Consider the following 26261-nt stretch of genomic DNA (forward strand, 5'->3'; position numbering starts at 1 on the left):
GCATCTTTGTGGAAGCATCCTTTTGATGTGTTACATGCTGCACCTTTCAATGTTAACTTTAATCAAATATTAGAAAATACTTACTGCACCACCTAGCATTAAAATTCCTGTTGGGGTCAGTACCAATGCAACTGCTGCCAGAGTTTGTGGAACGTGTCTTCCTCCACATGCGATACTGAAATGGAAAGTGCATGTAAATACTAAAGGATAGTTAACTAAAGGTATTTGACCCATTCAGTGAGATTCTTGTTCAGAAAGAAGAGTGTACATACATTGGTCCAGGTGTAGACATAGCCGTCAATATTAAGGACAGGCAGGACATAGAAATCCAAGTTGTTGAGAAGTTGTGTCATAAGGGTATCACTTCCATAGGTATTAACAGCCTAGATATAGATCAAAGAGAAAGCTGTTGTTTTCATGGAATCAGGAATTGCTGGTGGTTCTGAAATGTATTTTTAAAAACACATGGGTGCGTTATCTTTTGCAGTTGATGCATAATCTTTTTACCTGATATGTTTAATATGGGAATTTTTTTAAAAGACTCTTTCCGCAAACCAGTCCACCAATGTAATTCCAAAAGTACAAGTACATTCTTCTGAGGTAGCCTGCTTCATTAAGGGCCTGATCCAAAAGACACTGAAGTCAATGGGAGTCTTTCCACTGACTTCCGTGGGCTTTGGCTCTGGCCCAAGCATCCTAGAATTAATGATAATAGTTTAGCACTGCAAAGTGATTCCATACATTCCATATCCTGACATGTGCGACTGGCTAAAGCTTTGAGATATTTTTAAGTACTGGAAAGAACAAGGAATAAATCCCAGGTTATATCAGTTGGAACCACACTACTGTTTTAAAGCAGCATTATTCATCTAACTTAACATTGCATAGAGGAACAAGCACTGATCATGAGCAATGCACTAAATCAGCATGCCAGTGGGCAGACTCAGCGCTCTCCACAGAACAACTTCCTATTTAGAGGGATTCAGTGCTCCTGGCCACATATGCTGTAAGGGCTCTTGTGTCCCTGTAGTCCATCGTCTTATTTGTATGCAAGAAAATATTTGTCAATCCCAGAGAGGATCCTCCTGAGACATTCAGTACAATAGATACACTTCTGATTTTGGCAAGCTCTCATCACAAACAGTCTCAAAAGCATAGATAATGGAACATTACATGCTCTTCCCCACTCCTTCCCTTAGCATACAGAGGCATCATCAAAACTCCTGCACTAAAGCTATAGGGCCCGATTCTCCACTGTCTTGTGCTTTGTGTGATCATTACAGATTTACACCTATATAAAGTGAGTGTAAATGGGGCATAGAAAAGCTGCCATTCTGACCGGGTAGTGTATTGCACTCATGTTTCCCTCACTTTGCACATGTGTGAATGACTACACAGGGTGCAAAGCAGTTGAGAATCAGGCCTGTAGTTTGTTGACTGATTAACAGTGTTCAAAAGCAGATTATGGTTATTGGGAGAACTGGTGCTTCTTCCTGCCTTTTGCATATTCTCTAACTCAGCTCATGCCTTTCCTTTTTGTCTTTGGACATTTGTGTCCAGTAGCACTTTTAAATAAACAACGGAGGATCTTAATGTTAAAGTACTTCCTCCTTCCCCAAAACCCTAAAGAAAGTCACCTTCAGTCAAGTACATTCATATATTGACTGTTTCAGCTACAAAAAACCCAATGATTGTAGTAAAAATAATTGCTAAAAGAAAAATGGTACCAGGTACTATTTTCAGTTTTAGTGGGAGATAAAGAGATCATTTTCTCATCTACTTGTCACTTTCAATTTCCGTTGTTCCATATGCAAAGCTACATGGATGTCTCTCAGAGGACAGGAAGATTAGCCATATCACCACTGTGTCTATGCTAGCATGAGCCAATCAAATGCTTTGGTTTTCCTTTATTTGGATTTTAACTACCTCAGGAGTGGCCAACCTGTGGCTCTTCAGAAGTTAATATGCGGCTCCTTGTATAGGCACCGACTCCCGGGCTGGAGCTACATGCGCCAACTTTCCAATGTGCCGGTGGGTGCTCACTGCTCAACCTCTGGCTCTACCACAAACCCTTCCCCCACTCCACCCCTTCCCGCCCTCTCCCCTGAGCCTGCCATGCACTCGTTCCTCCCCCCATCCCCCAGAGCCTCCTGCACTCCACGAAACAGCTGATCAGGAGGTGCAGGGAGGGAGGGGGAGGCGCTGATCGGTGCGGCTGCTGGTGGCTGGGAGGTGATGTGAGCAGGGGTGGGGAGCTGACGGGGGGCTGCTGACGTATTACTGTGGCTCTTTGGCAATGTACATTGGTAAATTCTGGCTCCTTCTCAGGCTCAGGTTGGCCACCCCTGAACTGCCTTCTGCTGCTTCTGTTTTAAAACCTTTAAATGTAGGAATTTTTATAAAATTTGAGAATTAAGCAGCACGGAGTTGTTTTTTAAAGATTATTCTGTGGAAGAGGAGTGTATCTTTTTCCCTTTAGAGGAGGCTGTGTGTACAATGTTCACCAGCACTCCCTACCTATGCAGTGTTAGGAGATATGAGAGAGAGAGAGAGAATAGAAACTTATATTTCTTTTAGGAATTCATAAAGCCAGCATGGAGTGAACCTCACTTCACGTGTGAGTCTCATGTAATAGAAGGTGATGCTTTCTAGTTACAGAAAAATGTTATTTGTTATTATATGTAACAAATTACATTTTAACAGTTAGAAGTGGTAACTCTGAGGCAAATAATACCAACATTATTATTTTCCTCCCCCTGAATACAACATGTAGGGAGCTGTCTTCCCAGCCTTTGATTACATTTCCATAATCTTCTTGTTCTGTTTAGGTGAAGAAAAGCTTCTACCCTTTCTCTTTCTTTTCTTGGAGGAAAAGAATGATTCTAAGAAACCTGGGAATATGAAGCATTAGGAAGACAGGTGTCCATCCTACTTCTATAAAACACACTCAGATGCCTCCTTCAATTTACCTTGACTTCTCCATTCTTTAAAATCACACAAAGGGCTTAATTCTGAGCCATTGAATTCAATGTCAAAACTTCTACATCACAAATTGAGCCAAGAGCATGACTGGATTCATAGTGTTACTGTAGTGTTATAATAATACAGACATGAAGCAGATTCATTGGTTTGTCCGTCTATCACCTCTCCTTCTATACATATATGCTGTGACAAAGCTCTGTCCTTGCCTCCATGGGTCCCGTGTTTCCTGGCTGATTTCACTAGCCTCAGAGGCTCACTGAGACCCTCTATGTAACCCTTCTCTCTCTAGGGACAACAGTCAGTCTACTGAGCCATTTTCATCATAAGCCAGCGAGGGAGGTGAGGAGAAGTTATCCTTCCTTGCACAGTCTCTGTTGTCTCCCAGTCTCAGTGATTAATCAGGGGGCAAAGGTGGGGGCAGGGGGGAGCCCAGGCCCACCCTCTACTCCGAGCTCCAGCCCAGGGACCCTAATAGTATCAGCTATGGTAGCTGACCTTGTAGAAACATGACATGTACAATTCCCTGGGCTACTTCCCCCACAGCAGCCCTCACTTCCTCAAGCTCCACTTCACCCTTACCTCAGGGCCTCCTTCCTTGTGCCTGATATGGTATGTACTACTCAGCCTCTCCACCAGCACAACTTCCTCCCACAGCTCCTGACATGCCCACCCACCTTACTAACTGGGAGGCTTTTAACTAGTTTCAGCCAGCCCCTGATTGGCTTCAGGTGTCCCAGTCAACCTAGCCCTCTCCCTGCCCTCTGGAAAGTTCTTAATTGGCCCCAGGTGTCTTAATTGACCTGGAGCAGCTGCCATTTCACTTATCCTGGTACTAGGGATTTGTTTAGCCTGGAGCTAATATATCTATCTCCCACTACTTTTCCATAGCCATCTGGCCTTGCCCAGTCACAATGCACAGGGGATTCTATTCATACCTACCACAGTGAGAATGGGTAGCTCATTTCTTTTAAATAATTTTAATGGAAATTAAAGGGCAATACTTAAAACCTCAAAGCAAACTTGAGTGGTTGCCTTGGGATTCCCCGGGCAGACAGGCAGAATAGTCTGCACTATGCCTCTGCCTCCCAGCTTTGTCCTTCGTGTAGTGGATGTGGCCAGTGACAAGAGGCAGCCCAGATTGCAGCAATCCCTGGATGTTGGAAGGGCCCCCTTGGGGGTCATCACATCCCTGTGGCGTCCTGATGCTCTTTGTTTCCACAAGCTGCTCAGGTGTCGAATGGCCAGTCCTGAGGATCCGGCCGACAGTGTGTATACACTTCATATCAAGGGGAGATTGGAGCCCAAGTTGTATTATTCCAACCCAAATCCAAAATCAGAGAATAAAATTAGAAAGCACTGGATTAGAAACTGCCAAGGACTGAACTGCAGGATATCGTATTATTGTATTTGTTTCACGTTTTTTATAGTCTGTGTCAGGTTCCTCTAAAGTTGATTTATTTTGTGAAAACTCTTTTTTGTTACTGAGTTTACCAACCTCTTTCACAAACCACTGGCAGAATGCAGGGGAGATCCACTCTCTTGCATGGAAACCACAATCCATAAAGATGGCCTTTTTGTTTGAACCACTTTTCCCCACCTATAGTAAATAAAATGTCATGAAAAAACAACCTATTTGGTGTACACATTATTAATATTCTGTTTCCAGACTGGTGACTCTAAAGGTGAAACTTGACAGCAGTATGAGCTATATTCCTTGATTAAATTGGAAACCTAATACTATCAGAATATATTCTTGCCCCTCTGAACAATCAAGTTGTTTAAGTTAAAATAGTAAAATAGTATTTGCTTTGTTTTTTTATTAATGCAGACAAGCTCATATTTTCGCAGAATATTTCATTACTACACAGTGTTGGTAGATTTCATACGATAGTATTATTAGTTGAAAAGACCAAGTTGGTTATATACATTCTAGTGAATGCTGGTGCTGTTTTGGGTAAGTGATTTTGTCTGTTTCTCACTCCCCTCCGCTCTCTCCCCTTCCCCCCCGCCCCCCGGTTTATTTCTTGGTATCTTATTTATTCATAAGAGTTACGTGACAGAAAATGACATCTGAAGAAGATAGAGAAATTTGTTTGTTTCCTGTTGCCAGCTAGACTGACATTTATAGATCCTTTTATGGTAAGTGTGTTTACAAACAACAGATGGCGTGAACACTTACATAAAGGTAGATTATCATTTACATTGCTCACAGGAATTTGGTTAAATTTATAGGTCTGAGCTTCCAAAATATTTATTATGGGTTTCACTCTATAAACCCTTTACCTTAAATCAAAAGGATAAAAATTCACAATAAAAGTAGCTCTCAAAATCTGTTTTGATTTCCTAGAGAATTTATAATACGTGTTAGAGTTAGTGAGGCCTTAATAAATATTGTAATTTTATTCAAGTTACGAGAACAGACCATACTGGTAAAAAGAAACTAAAAATAATCACCTTGAGGAGGTATAGGGGCCGTCCCTGAAATGTAGTCCCGATCTGAGTGCGAGAGACAAGGTTTGCGTTCTGAGCAGCAATGTCAGCAGTCCAAGCAGCTATCTGTTTAATACAACCATTACGTTAAATGGCATCTCTAACCCCAGTTCAAAAGCAATTAATGAATGAAGAGTGTAGCATATTTATCGACTACCTTTTCCCAGTTGTTGTATTTTTCATAATTGTGTCCAGTAGCACGAACATTGCTGTCAAACTGAGCATCAAGTACCGTCTGCAGGTTGTCGATCAGAATTCTGCAATAAACCCACAGTGATATCAAATCTAGAAAGACTTTTCAGTGGGGTGAAATTGTCCAGCAAATTTGACTTTCCCTGCTGGAGAAAGCATTGGACAGATGTCATTGATCTACCATTTGGAACTACAGTGATTCTGAAATGAAGTGTTTGGGTTGGACTATATTCCAGTACGGTGAATTCACAGCTAACCTATTTTTGCCTTATGTTCTGCTCCAAGGATGGGCTCTTCTTGGCCAGCGGCTGTCCACCAGGCCAGCTCTTTGCTCCCAACCCTCTACAATGCAAGCTCTTTTGGGTCAGCTGCAGGGAAGTTAACAACCTTCTTTTCCCCATGCTCTAAGGATAAGCTCATGGAGCAAGTGCTCTTCCTCGGTGAGCAGCCCACTCCCCTTCACCTCAGTGTGAGCTTATGCAGCCATCATTTTCTTGCCTGTGGACATGAGCTTCTAGGGAACAGGGCCTTTGTTGAGTTGATAGCACAGAATGACATTTACCCCATAATGTCACAAGGTGATGATGTAACATCCCAATGCATTGAAAAAGCACCACCAAGCAAACATCTGTAAAATGGTAACCCCCTCTCTGTCAAACCAAACTCCCAGTATTCAGCTGTGGTATGGCAGCCTCATAGTGCCAATGGACTGAACAGTGTTCCCAGCTCTACTGTATTTGTTGTATGCCAGCTGCAGCAAGGTGAATGCAGTCATCCAACAAACAAACATCACACAGGCACTGAAGTCCTGTCTGCCTCTGGCTGGATCTCTGCCACTCACCTTTCCCATGGACTGAGACTAATGGATAAGGCTTATCATCAGGCAGTACCTTGGAAAGTTTGCTTTTATTCCAGATACTCTAACTTTTGTTTTTCCAGTGCTTGTCTTACCCTGAATGGCTAGAGGGTCAAAGATTGCAAAAACAATATGTTCTTGATCAAAGTGATCTGGATAGAAGAGTGAGAGGTCAATTTGCTGTGCAACACCAGCCTTCATAAGAAACACTTGAACTGGTTGCATTGACATAATTTCAGGGCACTGCAGCTGCAGATCAAAGAATTGTATTTACTTTGGCTGTCACAAGGACATTCTGTTGAAGTTTGTCAGGGACATCCTGCCACCCTCATGGCCTCGCAGTCAGAAGACAGGTGCATGAACTTGTGCAAATTCATGTAGGAAATTCTAGCACATACCAGTGTAACTCCCTTGCCAAACAGAAAATCCTACTTTCAATGGATTCTTATGCTATAAGGGAGCAGTAAGAGCACTGAAAATAATCTTCTTAAGAACTATAATTATATGTTTATTGCCAAAATATATGGGTCTTTCCTTCATAGGGCTACTCTGAATATGTCAGAAATACAATTATCGCGGCAAGTGCAGCATTAATAACACTGCTGTGGTTTTCTTAAGAATTGAAAAAGAAACTGTTTGGTCTTTTAATGTCTTTTAATGAAATAATGTTACTACCACAGATAACTATTGAGTTCTCTGCTTTCATATTAGTGGTAATTTTTTTGTAAATGTCCCATTTGCATTAGTTATTTTGCATACATTTGTCCTATGATATGTTAAGGGGCTCCAGCAAATGTCTCCAGGGATGGATTCTTAACGGATTGAAAACAGAGATTTAGTAGATTAAACGGACTAATTTAATGAGAGCTGCATGATCTAGTAGGAAGGAGTTTGATCTATTGAACTGAGCATGGGGTTGTGAGCCAAAAGCTTGTCTACCCTAATCCAGCTCTGCCACTTGACTTGGTGTTTGTTTCTGTATATTGGTAAAATGAGATAATAATACTCACTTACCCACTATACAATTAATGGTCCACATATATCCATATGCTCCAGCTGTTTTGTACTACTATGGTGGCACAAGTCAGCCATAAACCTTATTAGAGAGAAAAGGTGGTTGAGGTAATATATTTTATTGGACCAACTTTTGTTGGTAAGGGAAACAAGCTTTTGAACTTACACAGAGCTCTTCTTCAGAAAACTTGTGTCTCTCACCAACAGAAGTTGGACCAATAAAAGATATTACCTCACCACCTTGGGTCTCTCATATACTGGCACCAACATGGCTAAAACTACACTCCATAAATCTTATTGGTAGCTGTCTAGAGTGGCACAAAGGAGCCAGAACATATTGCTGATCCTGGCTCAGTGTTTGCATAGTGATTTGAAAATATAAATTAGAGGTGGGATTTTCAAAGGCGCCAAAGTGATTTAGCAGCACAAGTCCTTCACTGTGTGGGCATGAGGACTATCAGAATTCTTCCATCCTGCTCGAGTGCTGCTAGGAGTGATAACTCCTAGGAGCTTCTGGGACTGAATAGTACTGCACCAGATATATTGGAAGACTTTGTAAGAAGTTATATATGTGGTCCCCTTACAACTTCATGATAACTGGATCCAGGACCTATTTGGAGGGATTGATTATATACTCTTCTCCTTAGAACATTGTTTAAGTGTGGGATTTCCTTGAGATCAATAGGGGACTTGAAAATGTATATAATACTGCAACTGTTCCACCTAAGGCCTGATCTGACTTGTATTCAAGTCAGTGGAAAGACTCGCAGTTACTACAGGAGGAGGAAGCATTAACAGAAGGCACTGATAACCCAAGAGATCTTTTCCTGGATTAAATAAGAATAAGATGACTAATTTGCTGAATTTCTAACCATCAAAGACACTGTTTAATGCAGAGACAAGGTGGATGAGATAATATCTTTTATTGGACAACTTAGATTCATAGATTCATAGATTCATAGATATTTAGGCCAGAAGGGACCATTATGATCATCTAGTCTGACCTCCTGCACAATGCAGGCCACAGAATTTCACCCACCACTCCTAAAAAAGACCTCACACCTATATCTGTGCTATTGAAGTCCTCAAATTGTAGTTTGAAGACCTCAAGGAGCAGAGAATCCTCCAGCAAGTGACCCGTGCCCCATGCTACAGAGGAAGGCGAAAAACCTCCAGGGCCTTCCAATCTGCCCTGGAGGAAAATTCCTTCCCGACCCCAAATATGGCGATCAGCTAAACCCTGAGCATATGGGCAAGATTCATCAGCCAGATACTACAGAAAATTCTTTCCCGGGTAACTTGGATCTTACCCCATCTAAAAACCCATCACAGGCCATTGGGCCTATTTACCATGAATATTTAATTACCAAAACCATGTTATCCCATCATACCATCTCCTCCATAAACTTATCGAGTTTAATCTTAAAGCAAGATAGATCTTTTGCCCCCACTACTTCCCTCGGAAGGCTATTCCAAAACTTCACTCCTCTGATGGTTAGAAACCTTCGTCTAATTTCTAATCTAAATTTCCTAGTGGCCAGTTTATATCCATTTGTTCTTGTGTCCACATTGGTACTGAGTTTAAATAATTCCTCTCCCTCTCTGGTATTTATCCCTCTGATATATTTATAGAGAGCAATCATATCTCCCCTCAACCTTCTTTTAGTTAGGCTAAACAAGCCAAGCTCCCTGAGTCTCCTTTCATAAGGCAAGTTTTCCATTCCTCGGATCATCCCAGTAGCCCTTCTCTGTACCTGTTCCAGTTTGAATTCATCCTTCTTAAACATGGGAGACCAGAACTGCACACAGTATTCCAGGTGAGGTCTCACCAGTGCCTTATATAATGGTACTAAAACCTCCTTATCCCTACTGGAAATACCTCTCCTGATGCATCCCAAGATGACATTAGCTTTTTTCACAGCCATATCACATTGGCAGCTCATAGTCATCCTATGATCAACCAATACTCCAAGGTCCTTTTCCTCCTCCGTTACTTCTAGCTGATGCGTCCCTAGCTTATAACTAAAATTCTTGTTATTAATCCCTAAATGCATGACCTTACACTTCTCACTATTAAATTTCATCCTATTCCTATTACTCCAGTTTACAAGGTCATCCAGATCCTCCTGTAGGGTATCCCTGTCCTTCTCTAAATTAGCAATACCTCCCAGCTTTGTATCATCTGCAAACTTTATTAGCACATTCCCACTTTTTGTGCCCAGGTCAGTAATAAAAAGATTAAATAAGATTGGTCCCAAAACTGATCCTTGAGGAACTCCACTGGTAACCTCCCTCCAACTTGACAGTTCACCTTTCAGTAGGACCCGTTGTAGTCTCCCCTTTAACCAATTCCCTATCCACCTTTCAATTTTCCTATTGATGCCCATCTTATCCAATTTAACTAATAATTCCCCATGTGGCACAGTATCAAACGCCTTACTAAAATCTAAGTAAATTAGATCCACTGCGTTTCCTTTATCTAAAAAATCTGTTACTCTCTCAAAGAAGGAGATCAGGTTGGTTTGGCACGATCTACCTTTTGTAAAACCATGTTGTATTTTGTCCCATTTACCATTGACTTCAATGTCCTTAACTACCTTCTCCTTCAAAATTTTTTCCAAGACCTTGCATACTACAGATGTCAAACTAACAGGCCTATAATTACTTGGATCACTTTTTTTCCCTTTCTTAAAAATAGGAACTATGTTAGCAATTCTCCAATCATACGGTACAACCCCTGAGTTTACAGATTCATTAAAAATTCTTGCTAATGGGCTTGCAATTTCTTGTGCCAATTCTTTTAATATTCTTGGATGAAGATTATCTGGGCCCCCCGATTTAGTCCCATTAAGCTGTTTGAGTTTCGCTTCTACCTCAGATATGGTGATGTCTACCTCCATATCCTCATTCCCATTTATCATGCTACCATTATCCCTAAGATCCTCTTTAGTCTTATTAAAGACTGAGGCAAAGTATTTGTTTAGATATTGGGCCATGCCTAGATTATCCTTGACCTCCACTCCATCCTCAGTTTTTAGCGGTCCCACTTCTTCTTTCTTTGTTTTCTTCCTATTTATATGACTATAGAACCTTTTACTATTGGTTTTAATTCCCTTTGCAAGGTCCAACTCTACTTGACTTTTAGCCTGTCTCACTTTATCCCTACATATTCTGACCTCAATAAGGTAGCTTTCCTTACTGATCCCTCCCTTCTTCCACTCCCTATATGCTTTCTGCTTTTTCTTAATTACCTCTCTAAGATGCTTGCTCATCCAGCTTGGTCTACAACTCCTGCCTATGAATTTTTTCCCCTTTCTTGGGATGCAGGCTTCCGATAGCTTCTGCAGCTTTAATTTAAAATAATCCCAGGCCTCCTCTACCTTTAAACCCATAAATTCTTCAGTCCAATCCACTTCCCTAACTAATTTCCTTAATTTTTGAAAGTCAGCCCTTTTGAAATCAAAAATCCTAGTTGCAGATTTATTTTTGTTAATCCTTCCATTCAGTTTGAACTGAATTAGCTCATGATCACTTGAGCCAAGATTATCCCCTACAACCATTTCCTCTATGAGGTCCTCATTACTCACCAAGACCAAATCTAAAATGGCATCCCCTCTAGTCGGTTCAGCAACTACTTGCTGAAGGAATCCATCAGCTATCACATCTAGGAAAATCTGAGCCCTATTATTATTACTAGCACTCGTCCTCCAGTCTATATCTGGGAAGTTAAAGTCTCCCATGATCACACAGTTTCCATTAGTATTTACTTTATTAAAAACATTAAAAAGGGCTCTATCCATATCCAAATTAGATCCCGGCGGTCTATAGCACACCCCAAGCACTATCCCAGGGGAGGCTCTAATAGTTTTCTTCCCCAATTTAATTGTTGCCCAGACAGACTCAGTCATATCCATTTCATCGCTTCTTATTTCTTTACATTCTATCTCATCATTGATATACAGTGCTACTCCACCGCCTTTACCTTTATTTCGGTCTTTCCTAAACAGCACATACCCTTCAATACCTGTAGCCCAGTCATGACTACTATTCCACCAGGTCTCTGTTATACCTATAATATCTGGTTTCACTTCCTGCACCAGTAACTCTAGTTCCTCCATTTTATTACCTAGGCTCCTTGCATTAGTGTACAAACATCTTAATTTTTGCTGTTTGGCCTCACTCACATTCTGTACCCTATTAGGCACGGTTATTTTACTACCAGTATAACCTATTAGACTTGTATCTACACTGCCCTTCCTCCTACCTACAGCTGTATCCACTCTTACTTCATTTTCTTTCCACTCTATGCTAAATTCTGGCGTGGAGATTACCTGGACATCTCCCAACCATCTCCCCCAAATTCCTAGTTTAAAGCTCTCTTAATCAGTTGTGCCAACCTCCATCCTAGAAGTCTATTTCCTTCCCTACTCAGATGAAGTCCATCCCGAGAGAACTGTCCTCTATCCATGAATGCCTCCCAATGACCATACATCCCAAAGCCCTCCTTATAGCACCACTGCCTAAGCCATCTATTGATAGTCATAATCTTGTCACACCTTTGTTGCCCTTCTCTAGGAACAGGCAGAATCCCACTAAAGATCACCTGAGCCTCAATTTCCTTAAGCGTCCTCCCCAACCTAGCATAGTCTCCCTTAATACTTTCCAGCGAGAATCTAGCTGTATCATTTGTTCCCACATGAAGGATAATTAGGGGATTCTTTCCCGCTCCCTTTAGAATCCTTTTCAACCTCAGGTCTACATCCCGTATCTTAGCACCTGGAAGACAGCACACCCTCCTATTTTCTGGATCAGCTCTGGTCACAGGCCTATCTATTCTTCTCAGTAAAGAGTCCCCAATCACATAGACCTGCCTTTTCCTAGTGACGGTGCTATTCTCCAGTCTATCCCCTGTTCCCTCTGGCTGCAAGTTCTTTCCATTCCCATTCTCCCTTGTAATCCTTTTTAACCCATCCTGTATCCTCCTGGGGCTCATATTTGGTGTAATCTCCATTAACTCTTCCCCTTTTCCTATAGGACTAACCGCTCTTCTCTTCTTCCTTGCCCTGTCACCTTCAGTGACTACCTGCTGAGCCCCTTCGTCATTTTCCAACTCTGCAAACCTATTCTGAAGCTCTATTTCTCCTTCACTAGCCCGTCTTTTCCTCTGCCTAGTTCTTTTAGTCACATGCTTCCACTGACCACTTTCCTCACCCAGTCTCCCCTCAGAATTCCCTAGTCCTGCTTCCATCTGCAAGTCTGAGCTTTTCCCTTCAAACTTCTTTTGGTGAAAGAGACAAGCTTTTAAGCTACACAAAGCTCAGTAGCCATTCAATAAGAAATAGATGAGTTGATTCAATATTCTTTGTTGTAACTAAATCATGTTGCTCAAGGTGTTGTATTGTACAGATAGTTTCAGAAAGCACTATGGGATTATTTTGTAAACAGATGCGTCTGTGAAATCTAGGTTTCTAACTCCTGGATACTAGTTTTATGATGATACTTAAAAATGAATGAAAACATTGTTTGCATGAGGAAACCTCTTCCAGTCTCACTGAACTGCTGTTTGGCCTTTGGCAATTCACTTCAATTTGCTGGGCCTCTGTCTTTTCTTGCCTTTTGTCTATTTTGACTTTTTATACTGTAAATTCTTCAAATCTCTTACTATATGTTTTTACAGTGTCTATCTATCATGGGCAGCAGGTGAGCCCCGGCTCGGGGAGGCCGAACTGCCCCTTCTGCCCGAGGCCCTGCCACTGCCGCCGCCGCCGGAACCCAGAGCCCCTTCCCCTGTGCTGCGGCCACCCGAGCACCTCCAGCTGCAGAGCACTGGGAGGGCGGGGGGTGCAAGACCCCTCAGCCCCGAAGTGCCAGGTGGGCAGCATGCCCCCCATTCCCAGAGTGCCAGGTGGGTGGGCATCAAAGCCCCCAGCATCCCCAGCCCCAGAGTGCCAGGCAGGCGGGCGGCATGGCCTCCAGCCCCGGAGTGCCAGGTGGAATTTCTGGCTGCAGGCCAGCCCCCATAAGTCCCAGCCCAGAGACCTGGCCACAGGGGAAGAGCCGTCCATAGCAGAGTGCTGGGAAGCAGGAGGAGGTCTGGTGGCAGAGAGTGAGTGGGGCTATGCAGGGCTGTGTTTGGGGAGGCTCAGCCTCCCCAGCCTTTGATACCCACTGCCCATGACCCTAAACCTAATTGCAATCTCTAGGGGCTACAATAATAATAATTAGTAATTAATTAATAAATATCTTGACTAACAATTATGGCCTTTCTGTTGTCAGAGGTTTGTTATGGGAAGGCCCTTCTGTTATGGGAGGGTTGGCTGGGTAAATTTTCTCAGTATTTACCCTTCTTATATTCAAAATACTAAATAAGAAAAAAAAACATACTCATATTCCACTCCTCTCTGCTCCAGGAGACTCTGAACATCAAAGCACTTGTCCGCTTCAACCCGGAAGTCAACTCTCATTTCTGGTTTTACTTGTGTGATGGTCTCTGGATTCCAGAAATCAATCTGAAAAGTGGAACAGATGAAATTGCGATTGTTAGGTTGGTATCTATGTTGTGGTAACACAGATGTGGCTTGATATGATAATAAGGCAAACTCCATTAACTCAAGACAGCACCAGGGCTATATTCCATTGGTCTACCTAAGTTTTCTAAAATTAAACATAAAATCACATGGAAAATTAACTACAATGATTGTATTAGGACATGTAGTTCACACATTGTGAGATGTAGATTTGCTCAGATGGCAGTGACCGCTTTCCAAGATTTCAATTCAGCAAAGTACTTAAGCATATGTTTAAGAGCTTTTAATGGACTGGGGCCCAGGCAGGAGATGAGCATTCAGGTTCAAAGACAACTTCTGGACAAAAGTGTATGTCCGTCTGAGGAGTGAGTAAATTAGAAATATAATCTTTCATATATTTTTAGGAACAAAAGAGACCATTATGATCATCAAGTGAGACCTCCTGCATAACGCAGGCCATGGACTCTTTTCCAGTAAGTTCTCCAGCAAGACCATAAGTCCTGTTTGAGTTATAGTGCATCTTTTAGGCCTGGTCTACACTATGGGGGGCGGGGGGGATCGATCTAAGATACGCAACTTCAGCTACAAGAATAGCGTAGCTGAAGTCGACGTATCTTAGATCGACTTAGAATCACTTACTTTGCGCCCTCGCGGTACGGGATCGACGGCCACCGCTCCCCCATCGACTCCGCTTCCGCCTCTCACCCTGGTGGAGTTCCAGAGTCAACAGCAGAGCGATCGGGGATTGATTTATCACGTCTACACTAGACACAATAAATCGATCCCTGATAGATCGATCACTACCCGCCAATCCGGTGGGTAATGTAGACGTGGCCTTAGAAAGATATCCAGTCTTGATTTCAAGACGTCAAGTATAGAAAATCCACCATGTCTCTAAGTAAGTTGTTCCAATAATTAATTAATAATTATTAAAATGGAAAATGACTGCCTAGGAAGGAGTACTGTGGAAAGGGACCTGATGGTCATAGTGGATCACAAGCTAAATATGTGTCAACAGTGCAGGGGTGAAAGGGAGCTGGTAGGGGCCGGTACTGCGTACCGGTAAGAACCCGCACCGGCCCATACCCAGCCCACATTAAGGCGTTGCCACGGCAGCGCTTTACTGTCCCTGCCCCTTTTGCCTCCTCTGTCAGGGGCCTTGCTGGTAGGGTCCGTACCGGCAGGGCCGCCGATGGAGGAGGGGCAAGGGGCAGCAACGTTAAAGCGCTGACGCGGCAAAGGACCGTCCTTAAAGCGCTGCCGCAGCAGTGCTTTGATTTCACTGCCCCTTCCCCCTGTCGGCGGCCCTGCCGGTACGGACCCTACCAGCAGGGCCACCGACAGGGGAGGCAAAAGGGGCAGGGACATTAAAGCGCTGCCACAGCAGCGCTTTAAGGAGGGTCCTTTGCCACCGCGGCGCTTTAATGTTGCTGTTTCCAGCGTGAGCGGGGCCTTTAATGTTACTGCCCTTTAATGTGACTGCCCTTTTTGGCCCCCCCGGCCGCCGACGGGCAGGGAGGGGGGGCAAAGGGAGCAGCTGCCCTGGGGCCGGCGATTTAAAAGGGCCCAGAGCTCCGGACGCCGCTGCCGCTATGGCAGCAGCGGCATCCGGAGCCCCGGGCCCTTTAAATCAACACAGGAGCCCTGAGCAGCACGGGCCAGCTGGACTGGAAGGGCTGGCTGGGGGATGCTGACCCCCCCAACCCTGCCCCTTCCACCCAAGGCCCTGCCCCTTCCGGGGACCAGAGCCACCCCGCCCCGTACCAGTAAGTGGCCTCAGTTACTTTCACCCCTCCAACAGTGTAACACTATTGCAAGAAAAGCAAACTTCATTCTGGGATGTATTAGCAGAAGTGTTGTAAGCAAGACACAAGAAGTAATTCTTCTACTCTACCCTGCGCTGATTAGGCCTCAACTGGATTACTGTGTCCAGTTCTGGGTGCCACATTTCAGGAAAGATGTGGACAAATTGGAGAAAGTCCAGAGAAGAGCAACAAAAATGATTAAAGGTCTAGAAAACATGACCTATGAGGGAAGATAGAAAAAATTGTGTTTGTTTAGTCTGGCAAAGAGAAGACTGAGCAGGGAGCTTTCAAGTACATAAAAGGTTGTTACAAGGAGGAGGAGGGAGAAAAATTGTTCCCCTTAACCTCTGAGGCTAGGATAAGAAGCAATGGGCTTAAATTGCAGCAAGGATGGTTTAGGTTGGACATTAGGAAAAACTTACTGTCAGGGTAGTTAAGCACTGGAATAAATTGCCTAGGGAGGTTGAAGAATCTCCGTCATTGGAGATTTTTAAGAGCAGGTTAGACAAACACCTGTCAGGGATGGTCTAGATAATACTTAGTCCTGCCTTGAGTACAGAGGACTGGACTAGAAGATGTCCCAAGGTCCCTTCCAGTCCTAAAATTCTATGATTCTGTCTTAACTGTTAAAACTTTCTGCCTTTTTAATAGTTGACTATATCTATTTTCAGCTTCTGAGCATTATAGCTTATTAAGCCTTCCTCTACAAGTTTAAAGAGCAGTCTACTAACTGAAATCTCTTTCCCGTGATCGTTGCCCCTTAACCTTATCTTAGATAAACTAAATATATTGGGGTTTATGTCTCTCACTATAAAGGCAAGTTTTCTAGACCTTGGATCATTCTTTTAGGTCTTTTCCAACCCCTTTACAATTTTTCATCATTCTTTTTGAAGAGTGAACACTGGAACTGTCCACAGTATTACAGTAATGGTCTCACTAATGCCAACTATGATCCCCTTGCAGCCAAAACTCTTGATTTCAGTGAGAATTTTGTCTATATGAGGACTGTAGGATTGGGCACTTAGACCCTGATCCTGCAATAAACTCGTGGGTAGAACCCTATTAACGTCAGTGGGGAATCTGCATGGGCTCAGTGGTCTGACTTTGGATATCTGCTTGCAGGCATAGGTCCATAGGACAGTGGTCCCCAAACTGTGTGGTGTGCCCCCCTAGGGGGCCATGGAGGAACATTTGGGGGGCATGTGGTGGGGCTGGAGCCAGTCCCCACAGGGGGCAGGGCGGGAGCGCCATGTTTCCAGCCCCACTCCGCCCCCAGCCCAGCTCTGCCACCAGCCTCACTCCTCCCCAAACTCTGTTCAGCCCCCAGTTCTGCTCCGCCTCCAGGCCCAGCTCTGATCTCACTCCTTCTCTGCCCCCAGATGAGCTCCACCCCCTAGCTGCAGCTCCGCTCTGCCCCTGCTGCACTCCCAAGTGGCCTCTGCTCTCATTCCCTCTCTGCCCCCAGCTACAGCTCCACTCCGCCCCTGTTGCACCCCCAGCCTGGCTCTGCCCTCATTCTCTCTCCACCCCCAGGCCAGATCTGTCTGTCCCTAGCCCCAGCGCCTCCCCCATCCCCAGCTCTGCCTTTAGCCCAAGTTCCTCTGCCGAGGAAGCCTTGCCTGTGCAGAAATGTAGGGGGGGCATGGACTGATTTCGCTACGGGGGCGGGGGGGGGACTGAAAAGTTTGAGCAATCGGGGCTATATTTGTATTTATACCTTCAGGTGTATACATTTTGCCTGGGACTAAATAAGCATACTTGCATGAGTAAAGGCTACTGATGTGAGTAAAGACATCTTTTTTCTTGGAATCTAAGCAATGAACAAAATATTATTACCTTGGGGATTACAATAATGTAAACAGGGAGTGCTGTCATCTTAATATACAATGATAAATGTGTGTTCACTATTTAAGATTTATAACTTTCTCTTCCTAACAATAATAAAAAAAATCACATCTTTTGTTGTTTCTGTTGTTGCTCTATTTATTATTTATTTCTTTATTTTTATCTTACTTGCACTTTTGTCATACCATTCCTTATGTGAATATTCCTTACTATGCAATTTCCTCACAGTCTGTAATTTCAAGCATAGTTCAAAGTTTTTTTCTTTTTTTAAAGGATGTCAGGGGGGAAGTTTTGGCAAGCATAAATGTTTTAAAGTACAGGCAACTCTGATTCCAATAACAACAAATATTTTCAAGTATATTTCACTTGGAATAGTAATTTTTGATTCAAAGATGATTATAGTTTTCTTGGTCCTTTTGTAGTCTATATTGTCACTTCCTGATGATCAAGTCTGCTGTTATATGGGCACCAGCATGTTTTCCCCATTATTACTGTATACAGCATAAATATTAAATTTATTAATTATGTGCATGAATTATAACTACCTTTTACAACAGATAAGACCAGCTTCTGCATTCCTTACACACCTATTCAGATCAATGAGAATGCTGGTTTCAAAGTATCTGCAGAATTGGGCCCACAGAGTATCTCTAGTCCACAGTAGCACTGTACACGCACTGTACATAAATCTATGAGATGGAGATCACTGTGTGTATAAATAATTTGGGGCCTGATTCACTAAATCTGGTACAAGGTACAAATTGTAACTGTTCCCTTTCCCCAGATGGGGGAGTTCATCCCAGAGAGGACTGGTGGTGGTACTGCCACAGACTTCCTTTGGGTTTAGTCAGCTTTCAGTCTCACTAGTGGCTTCATTAAAGTCCTATTAGTAGAGGGTGCTGTGCAAGGAGCCAATTCACCATCTGTCCTGGCTATGCCCCCTCTCTGGCCATCACCTCCCAAAGTATAAAGGAGGTTGTGGCTGGTGTGTCCATCCATGAATGCTGTATTTGTGTGTGAGCTAGTTGTTATCCCAAAACTGGTTACTAGTCCCGATTGTCAACTATTTTGGCCATAATTTTGCATAGATTTTTGATTTTCATTTTTTAGGAAAAAGAAAAACCAGCCCTCTAATTTAATTCCTTTATAAGGCACACTTGAAAGGAAGTATGACATGTTAATTTATATAATGAGGGTGAGAAGGCAGTGGCACACCAATAGCCTTGCCTTCTCAGATGATATCACCTTATCGCTGGTGAGAGCGCCTCCACTTCTGCACATCATTAAAAATGTCATGTTTTCATCTCACTGATGATGGTGGTTTTTCTTTGCACAGCTATTTTACAACATCAAAGCTGAAAGGAAGTATTGAAAACACATTTGCTGTCCTTATTATTTTTACGTCATCATCATGTTCTGCGGAAAAGGACCTAGGGGTGACAGTGGACAAGATGCTGGATATGAGTCAACAGTGTGCCCTTGTTGCCAAGAAGGCCAATGGCATTTTGGGATGTATAAGTAGGGGCATAGCGAGCAGATCGAGGGACGTGATCGTTCCCCTCTATTCGACATTGGTGAGGCCTCATCTGGAGTACTGTGTCCAGTTTTGGGCCCCACACTTCAAGAAGGATGTGGATAAATTGGAGAGAGTCCAGCGAAGGGCAACAAAAATGATTAGGGGTCTGGAACACATGACTTATGAGGAGAGGCTGAGGGAGCTGGGATTGTTTAGCCTGCAGAAGAGAAGAATGAGGGGGGATTTGATAGTTGCTTTCAACTACCTGAAAGGGGGTTCCAAAGAGGATGGCTCTAGACTGTTCTCAATGGTAGCAGATGACAGAACGAGGAGTAATGGTCTCAAGTTGCAGTGGGGGAGGTTTAGATTGGATATTAGGAAAAACTTTTTCACTAAGAGGGTGGTGAAACACTGGAATGCGTTACCTAGGGAGGTGGTAGAATCTCCTTCCTTAGAGGTTTTTAAGGTCAGGCTTGACAAAGCCCTGGCTGGGATGATTTAACTGGGAATTGGTCCTGCTTCGAGCAGGGGGTTGGACTAGATGACCTTCTGGGGTCCCTTCCAACCCTGATATTCTATGATTCTATGATTCTATGTCATCATATACCTACATCAAGGTCAGTAAAAAAACTGGCAGCTTGATTGGGCAGGGTAGGAAGCTTTAAAGAAAATCCAAGGAAGAAAATATATCGCATGAGAGGCTAAAGGAAAGTTGAAGTTGGATGCGAGCCTAGTTTTTTAGGTTAATTCTAAGTGAACAAATTCTGTTGTAATTATTAAAGTAAAAACCACTGGAAACTGGAATTTTCATGTGGTGTTTAGCATCACATGTATTCAAAAGTATCGTACCATACATTTTTCTCTTGTTTTTAACATGCAGCTTGGATTATTCAGCTAGATTTTCTAGACATGTGTTTATTTAGCTCCTGCCTTGTAACTTAGTCCGGCTCCCTCAACAGGAAAATTCACATTGACTTGAATGGACTCAGGATCAGGCCTCTAATTCAGCAGTATGACATGCAGTATTTCTTAGATCAATATTGGTAAAACAAAATAGCTTTAAGTTACAGTCTATTCCCCCACCCAACTCCATCTTAATTACCTGCACGTTGCTGGCCAAGGTGTTGAGGAATTCTACCTGCTCTTCATTGTGTGGTGTTACACGAAACACCTTCTCTCTTGGTGGAGGAGGCGGGAGAAAAAGATATGATTAAAACAGGCAGGTCAGCTAAGAGAGTTCTGTTTAGCAAAAAAGTGCTGGTTTAACCTTAATTTGAATTCTTACCCATCAAAGTGGTGACTGTGAAGTGGAGCTGAAGCAGCTGCGGCACCTACAAGAACCAATACAGCCCACATTTTTTTAGAAGGGCATGTGATTATTCTCGGCTGCTTTTATAATCCAGTTTACCCTGCTCTTTACTAATCACTCAGCAAAGTAGCCTTTCATTAGCTGATTGATTATTCTCCTGTCCTTGTTTTATCTGTCCATTGTTTATAAACTGTGTATTTTGTCGCACACCTGTGGAAACAGAGCTGAGAGTCTCACAGCTGGCTCAGGGTGCCCACCACTAAAACTGGATGACCTATTCATAGCGGAGAATTTATATGATGAATCTTGCTCTTTTTTTTCATTTGTGAATTACTGGCGAACAATTTTCATGAATTTTTATTCAAAGTAATTCAATTAATGTACTTGAAAACAAATTGGGTGCACAAGCTGTATGCTAACTGGGCCTACAGTCCTCTGTAGTCCACAGGGGCACTGTACACGTCCTGTACATCATTCAGCGAGGTGGGGATCATTGCTTGTGATTGTCTAGGTGATGATTCATTGCATCTTTAATCTAAATGTCTAGGAGGAATTTGCCCCTAACCCTTCGTATATTCTGAATGCTCACATAATACTCTACTTGAGGTACCGCATATGGACAAAGAAAATAAAATGAAATGTAGTCATATAAATAAAGGGCCATTTTTTCAGCTGTTCCCTCCATTTCACACCTGCAAAAATGCACACAGGTGGTTGCAAAGGAAAAATAGTACTTGCCCCTATTTTGCTCATAACAAAACATGTAACTCAGATAGTTAGATGTCATACTACTCAATTCACCAAGCAATAGATTCATTTTCATTGTGTTCACTGGTAATAACTTAAACTTTGTATTTTAGTCTTTCAAGTGCTTTTGATGGGCTATCCCCAAATGTACAAAAAATGGAGTGTAAGGGCTAAATTCTGTCCTCAGTTATGTCTGAGTGGTCCTATAGATTCTAAGGCTTCAGCCATACATTTTACTAAGGGCAGAACTGGACTTTATGGCTGCAGTTTTGTATTTTGATTTTAACTAATGGATCAACATATTTATATTCCCAGTTTAGAAACTATAGAGTCAATTTGGAAATGCAGGAGATTGAAATAACTAGTATGTTTCTTAGATATTCCTCAGCACAGCAGAATTCTACTTAGAAATAGCTCCATGAGGCTTTCAACAGAGGTGAGCAAATATTTAGGGTTGTGTGTTGAGTATGAGGATGAACATTGTCAGTCAAATTTGGAGGCCCATATACAATCAAAATGAATACTGAATTCAAATGTAATCAATACAGTGAGCCTTTTGCTCAAATAAGGACCACAGATTTTGACCCTACATTATATAATATATCCTTTTTTGTATAAATCCTTTTATGTATAATGACGAAGCACTAGTTCAGTGCACTAATCAGACAAAACTTTCTCCTTTATAGAAATATTGCTGCCACAAGTTTTATGATGGACTTTATTTATGCAATATATAAGTTCCATTTAGTCTGTTCCACTCCCAATGCTATTGTGGTTGCACATGATGTAATTTAGGCTCTTTGATCCAGAGATGGCTGTTTGAATTTGGCCCAAATTGTTGATACCTCTTTTAAGAATGAACATGATTCCACATGTGAATATCCTATTATACTTTTGGGAGGCAATTTTGCAAAACTACACTGAACAGCCTGAAAATACGTTAAGACTGGAACATCCAACATATGCAGCCATTTGCACCTAACAGTCTGATCCCTGATGAATTTGTTGTTTAAACAAGATTCCCAAATTGTACGTATCTTAATAACCTGAGAATAACCTGAGAATTATATTTGCCAAAATATAAGGATTGAATTTAATTTACAACTAATGACCTAATTTTGTGACACTGCACATTGCCACAAACAATAATCTTACTCAGAGTCAAGTCCGCTAAGCAGGATGACAGCAGGAGTTATTCTGACAGACTGCCAAAACAATAATGCAAGGACTTCAAAAGTTTTAATTTTAAGATGAGATCTACCATATTTGATAAAATGGTATGGTCTCACGAACATTGCTAAGACAATAAAGCAGAATGATCAAGCCCAGAACTTGCAATGAATAAATGATCACAAGAAGTAATCAAACAAATCGCAGATGTCATCATTCCCTGTTGAGCTCTAGGAAGCATCTCAGAAATAGAAGACTGTCAGATTGCAGTGTTTGAATTCACTTTTAAGAAATTCTTTGTGCCTTTTCATGCAGTTTCCAACACAATCCCTAACCCAGCTTTACTGCTAGTACTACTGAGCTGCCAAGCTATGTAGAATATTATAATTTCTGATGACAGTCTTTGCTGTGTCCATTACAGATTAGGTCAGAGAAAACTAGTGACATGGAATCTTATTGAAGTGGTTCATTTTGCATCCCAGGATTGATGATTATGTGTCAAATTATCTCATAAACTAGCTCTAAACATGGTCTTGTTTTTCTAACTGTATTAGATAAATGTTCAATATCGGTATGATAAAGTGGCAGCTCAAGGAGAAATCAAATAGCAAATTAAATTTGGATAGACCAGCTGCTCCCTTCATTTTATGACTACAAGACCATAGCACATCAGCTGGACATGGATGAGTAAACCATTGCCATATATATTTGGAACTGACAGAAAAGGTTAGCTAGTGGCAATGCCTGATAGGCCATCTCTAATGGGGTATAGGAAGAAGACCCCAAGTTTTCCCCTATGCTCCAGTTTCCTTATAAAACAGGCTATGCCTACTGGAGTGGGGGTGGATGTGACTAGGGACCCAGAAGAATATTTCTCAAGGTGTAGGACAGGAAGCAGGAGCAGCTGGGCCCAGTCATTAGTGAGCAGCTATAGAGAGGCAACAAGGCAGAAGGAGCTTGTTATAGGGAGAGACATCTCATTCCCTTCCTGACTGGGAAGATATCAAACTGCATATACTGCTGGCCCGGTACCCACTGAAAGCTCTCTTCAAACAAAGAACCTCAGCCTTTTGGGATGCTTGCTCAAAAAAGATATGGCTGATGCCGCAGCTTCCTGTGACATATTGGGTCTTAGGTTTCCCTGGCTCTATCAGATGAAAGCTGTTTTATGAAGAATCTGGGATGTAGGAAAACCACAGCAGTGGAGGAACATACTGTACATCATACATCCTCATGGACTTTTCTTCTCCTTACTTGCCTCCTGTGAGATATAATGGGTATCACTAAGTGTGTCAGTGTTGCCCACTAGTGGCTGAATCACAGAAAGCATAAAGGATCTACTAGTACAAACAGTTACAGAAGCTGGCCTTTAGCTCAAGTGGTAGAGAACTCTGGCTACAGAAGCTGGGTTCTAGTCCCAAATTCCCCACGTGTGTGATTTGTAACCAGTTGTCTGTTGTTTCCAGCACATTGATTTATTACAATGGCCTGAAAGAGTTGCTGCTTCAACTGGTAATTCATACAATTAATGGTAAAATAAACAGGCTCTCTGTCTCCTGTCATCCAGTATGACATCAGATTTTCTGATTCAACTGTACAACAGAAGCACTATGTTCTACAGTAGGGAGTGTGTCTAGGAATTAGAGCAAAAGAGTAGGTGTCAGGAATCTGGGGTCTGTTCCCACTTTCATTATTGATTTGTTAGGTGAAAAGTCTCTATGCCAGGTTACCTGCACCAGTAATCACTAGTATCAGTGGATACTTACTGATCTGTCTCAAGTGAAAATGGATAACAGTGAGCAAGGTCAGGAGGGAATAAGATTGCCTACCTGCATTCCTATGTATTTCATCTTCATTACATCACCAAGTTGATAAATGGGTAGAATAATATTTAGCTTTTATATGGAGTATTTAACATTTGGAAAGCATTTTGAGATCATCAGCTGGAAAGCACTGTATAAATTCAAAATGTTATCATTCCACTTTTATCACTCACTTACAAAAGAGGCTGTTAGATATGTTTGTGCAATAATCTAATCTAGCAACAAAAGGGATTTGTTAATTATAAAATGTGTAGATGGTCTAGACTGGTGTCTGTATGTCGTCTGTGTTCCTGTTGGATAAAAGAGCCTGGGAATAGTCAAAGATCAAAATATTGTACTCTGAACCTGCAAAATTGAATTGTGTGGATGCAGCTGCGGAGCAATAACAGAGCTGCTAAACAAGAAACTGGCTTCTCAGTGGTTTGTTCTTCCTAGAGGTCCTAGGAAAGTTTAGTTTGTGCTTTATAAAGTTAAGCATATGTTAAGAAAACTCAAACAACTGATGCACTAAGCTTCAATACAAAACAATTTCAATTTCTATCTTCCCAGGTACTCTGCAGAAAATCTGGAGTTACCTGAAAATTAAAATGGAAGCCCCTTTGTGAGTATGAGAAATGCAGCTAAAACGCTGTTAAAATGCACTTAGCATCTGGCACAATTTACTGCCACTCCAAGTAACTACCTCAAGTGTTCCTGTCTGGAATAAAAATGACATTCAAATTATATTTACAACTCTGCTAATACTACCCAAAGTCTTGCATTTGTCACTTCCAGCCTGTCTAATTCACGAATGCATTGCAGTCACATCCTTCTGAAAAGTTGTTCTCAAGTGCTGCAATCTGACTGTAGCCCTCTTTGGGTGGAAGATGATTCATGTCTGAAGACTGACATGTTCATTCTTGACAAGATTAGACAGAAAAAAGCAAATCAGTGTACTAGCAATGAAGGGTCCTACCACCCCAGAGACTAGGGCATAGAGAGGGGAAGTAACTTGCCACAGTATTACTCAGTAGGTGAGTGTCAGAACCAGGAATAGACCCCAAGTCTCCTGACTTTCAATTCATTATCCTATCTCTGGACATAGGAACTGTCATATCGATTCAGACCAGCAGTCCATCTAGTCCAGCATCCTGTCTTCAACAGTGGCCAGAACCAGAGGCTTCAGTCGAAGGCATAGACCTCTGCATTAAGTAGGGGATACTCTGTGCTCTTCCCCCCCCCCCACACACATAGGTCTCATCCTGATTTCTGTTCATTAGAGACTAGTTTAAGCACTAAAGCACACTGCATCTCTCAACACTCTCTTAGTCCCTGTCCTGGGCTCTGCATGGACTGAGGGATGAATCAGGCACTAGTGGTACAATCATCCATCTGCCTCCTTAGCATAAGGATTTGGGCAGACTGTTGAAACTCCATCTTGCCCAGTTAAGTGAGCTCAGCAACACTGTCCTGGAGCCAGCCTAGCATATGCCTGGATCACTGTGAATGGTAGAAAAGACAAACTGTACATAAGCTGAGAGTTCAGTATGCATTGTAAAACATCACAAAAGTGTGTTGTGTAAGGTCAGGAACAGAGTAGACAGAGAATTGCTGCTTTGATTCCAATGTGGACTGTAGTGGAAATTTTTTAGGATTGCTGGGTAATTTAGTGTTCTGTTTTGCTTTTGGTGTGTATTGGCCTTCATGGATGATGTAAATCATGAAAGTTCTTTTCTTCTGCATCTGGTGTTTGTGATCCCTAGACGTGATAAAGTTTAAAGCTCAGTGTTTGGACGGTTACCTTCAACTCTGAATGATTTTGAAATCTAGTGGCCTTTGCTTAGATGAGAAGCAGGCTGGGTGAACTACTGTTAGGCTGGTGTGAAGGGATGAAGGTTAGGGAGTTCCCATTTACTAAAACCCAACACATTTTAGAGCTAAGAGAACTTTCTCAATTGTATTTATTGAAGGAAATAAGCCAAATTTACCACTGGCATAAGGAGGAA

General features: G+C 42.3%; 1 protein-coding gene and 1 long non-coding RNA gene across 3 annotated transcripts in view; one reads left to right on the plus strand and one right to left on the minus strand.

Annotated features, from left to right (window-relative positions):
* The window catches only part of LOC125642091 (carboxypeptidase B-like), a 35751-nt gene extending 15168 nt beyond the window's left edge, over nucleotides 1-20583 (minus strand). The window contains exons 1-8 of the mRNA XM_048862826.2: nucleotides 20513-20583; nucleotides 20330-20405; nucleotides 13919-14043; nucleotides 5630-5729; nucleotides 5437-5538; nucleotides 4478-4579; nucleotides 273-383; nucleotides 85-175 (exon numbers count right to left, since the gene is read on the minus strand). Coding sequence (XP_048718783.1) covers nucleotides 85-175; nucleotides 273-383; nucleotides 4478-4579; nucleotides 5437-5538; nucleotides 5630-5729; nucleotides 13919-14043; nucleotides 20330-20405; nucleotides 20513-20583 — 778 coding nt within the window. The remainder of the gene's footprint in view (nucleotides 1-84; nucleotides 176-272; nucleotides 384-4477; nucleotides 4580-5436; nucleotides 5539-5629; nucleotides 5730-13918; nucleotides 14044-20329; nucleotides 20406-20512) is intronic.
* LOC125642093 (uncharacterized) overlaps nucleotides 1-26261 on the plus strand; it is a 138602-nt gene that overhangs the window by 72860 nt on the left and 39481 nt on the right. The window contains exon 5 of one of the 2 annotated variants that reach the window (XR_007358269.2): nucleotides 13212-13564. The exons of the other annotated variant lie outside the window; for it this stretch is intronic. This is a non-coding gene — a long non-coding RNA (uncharacterized LOC125642093). Of the gene's footprint in view, nucleotides 1-13211; nucleotides 13565-26261 lie in introns of those variants that run through there. 2 annotated transcript variants of the gene reach the window in all.

The sequence above is a fragment of the Caretta caretta genome, chromosome 9, assembly GCF_965140235.1.
Source record: "Caretta caretta isolate rCarCar2 chromosome 9, rCarCar1.hap1, whole genome shotgun sequence".
Classification (NCBI taxonomy): Eukaryota; Metazoa; Chordata; order Testudines; family Cheloniidae; genus Caretta; species Caretta caretta.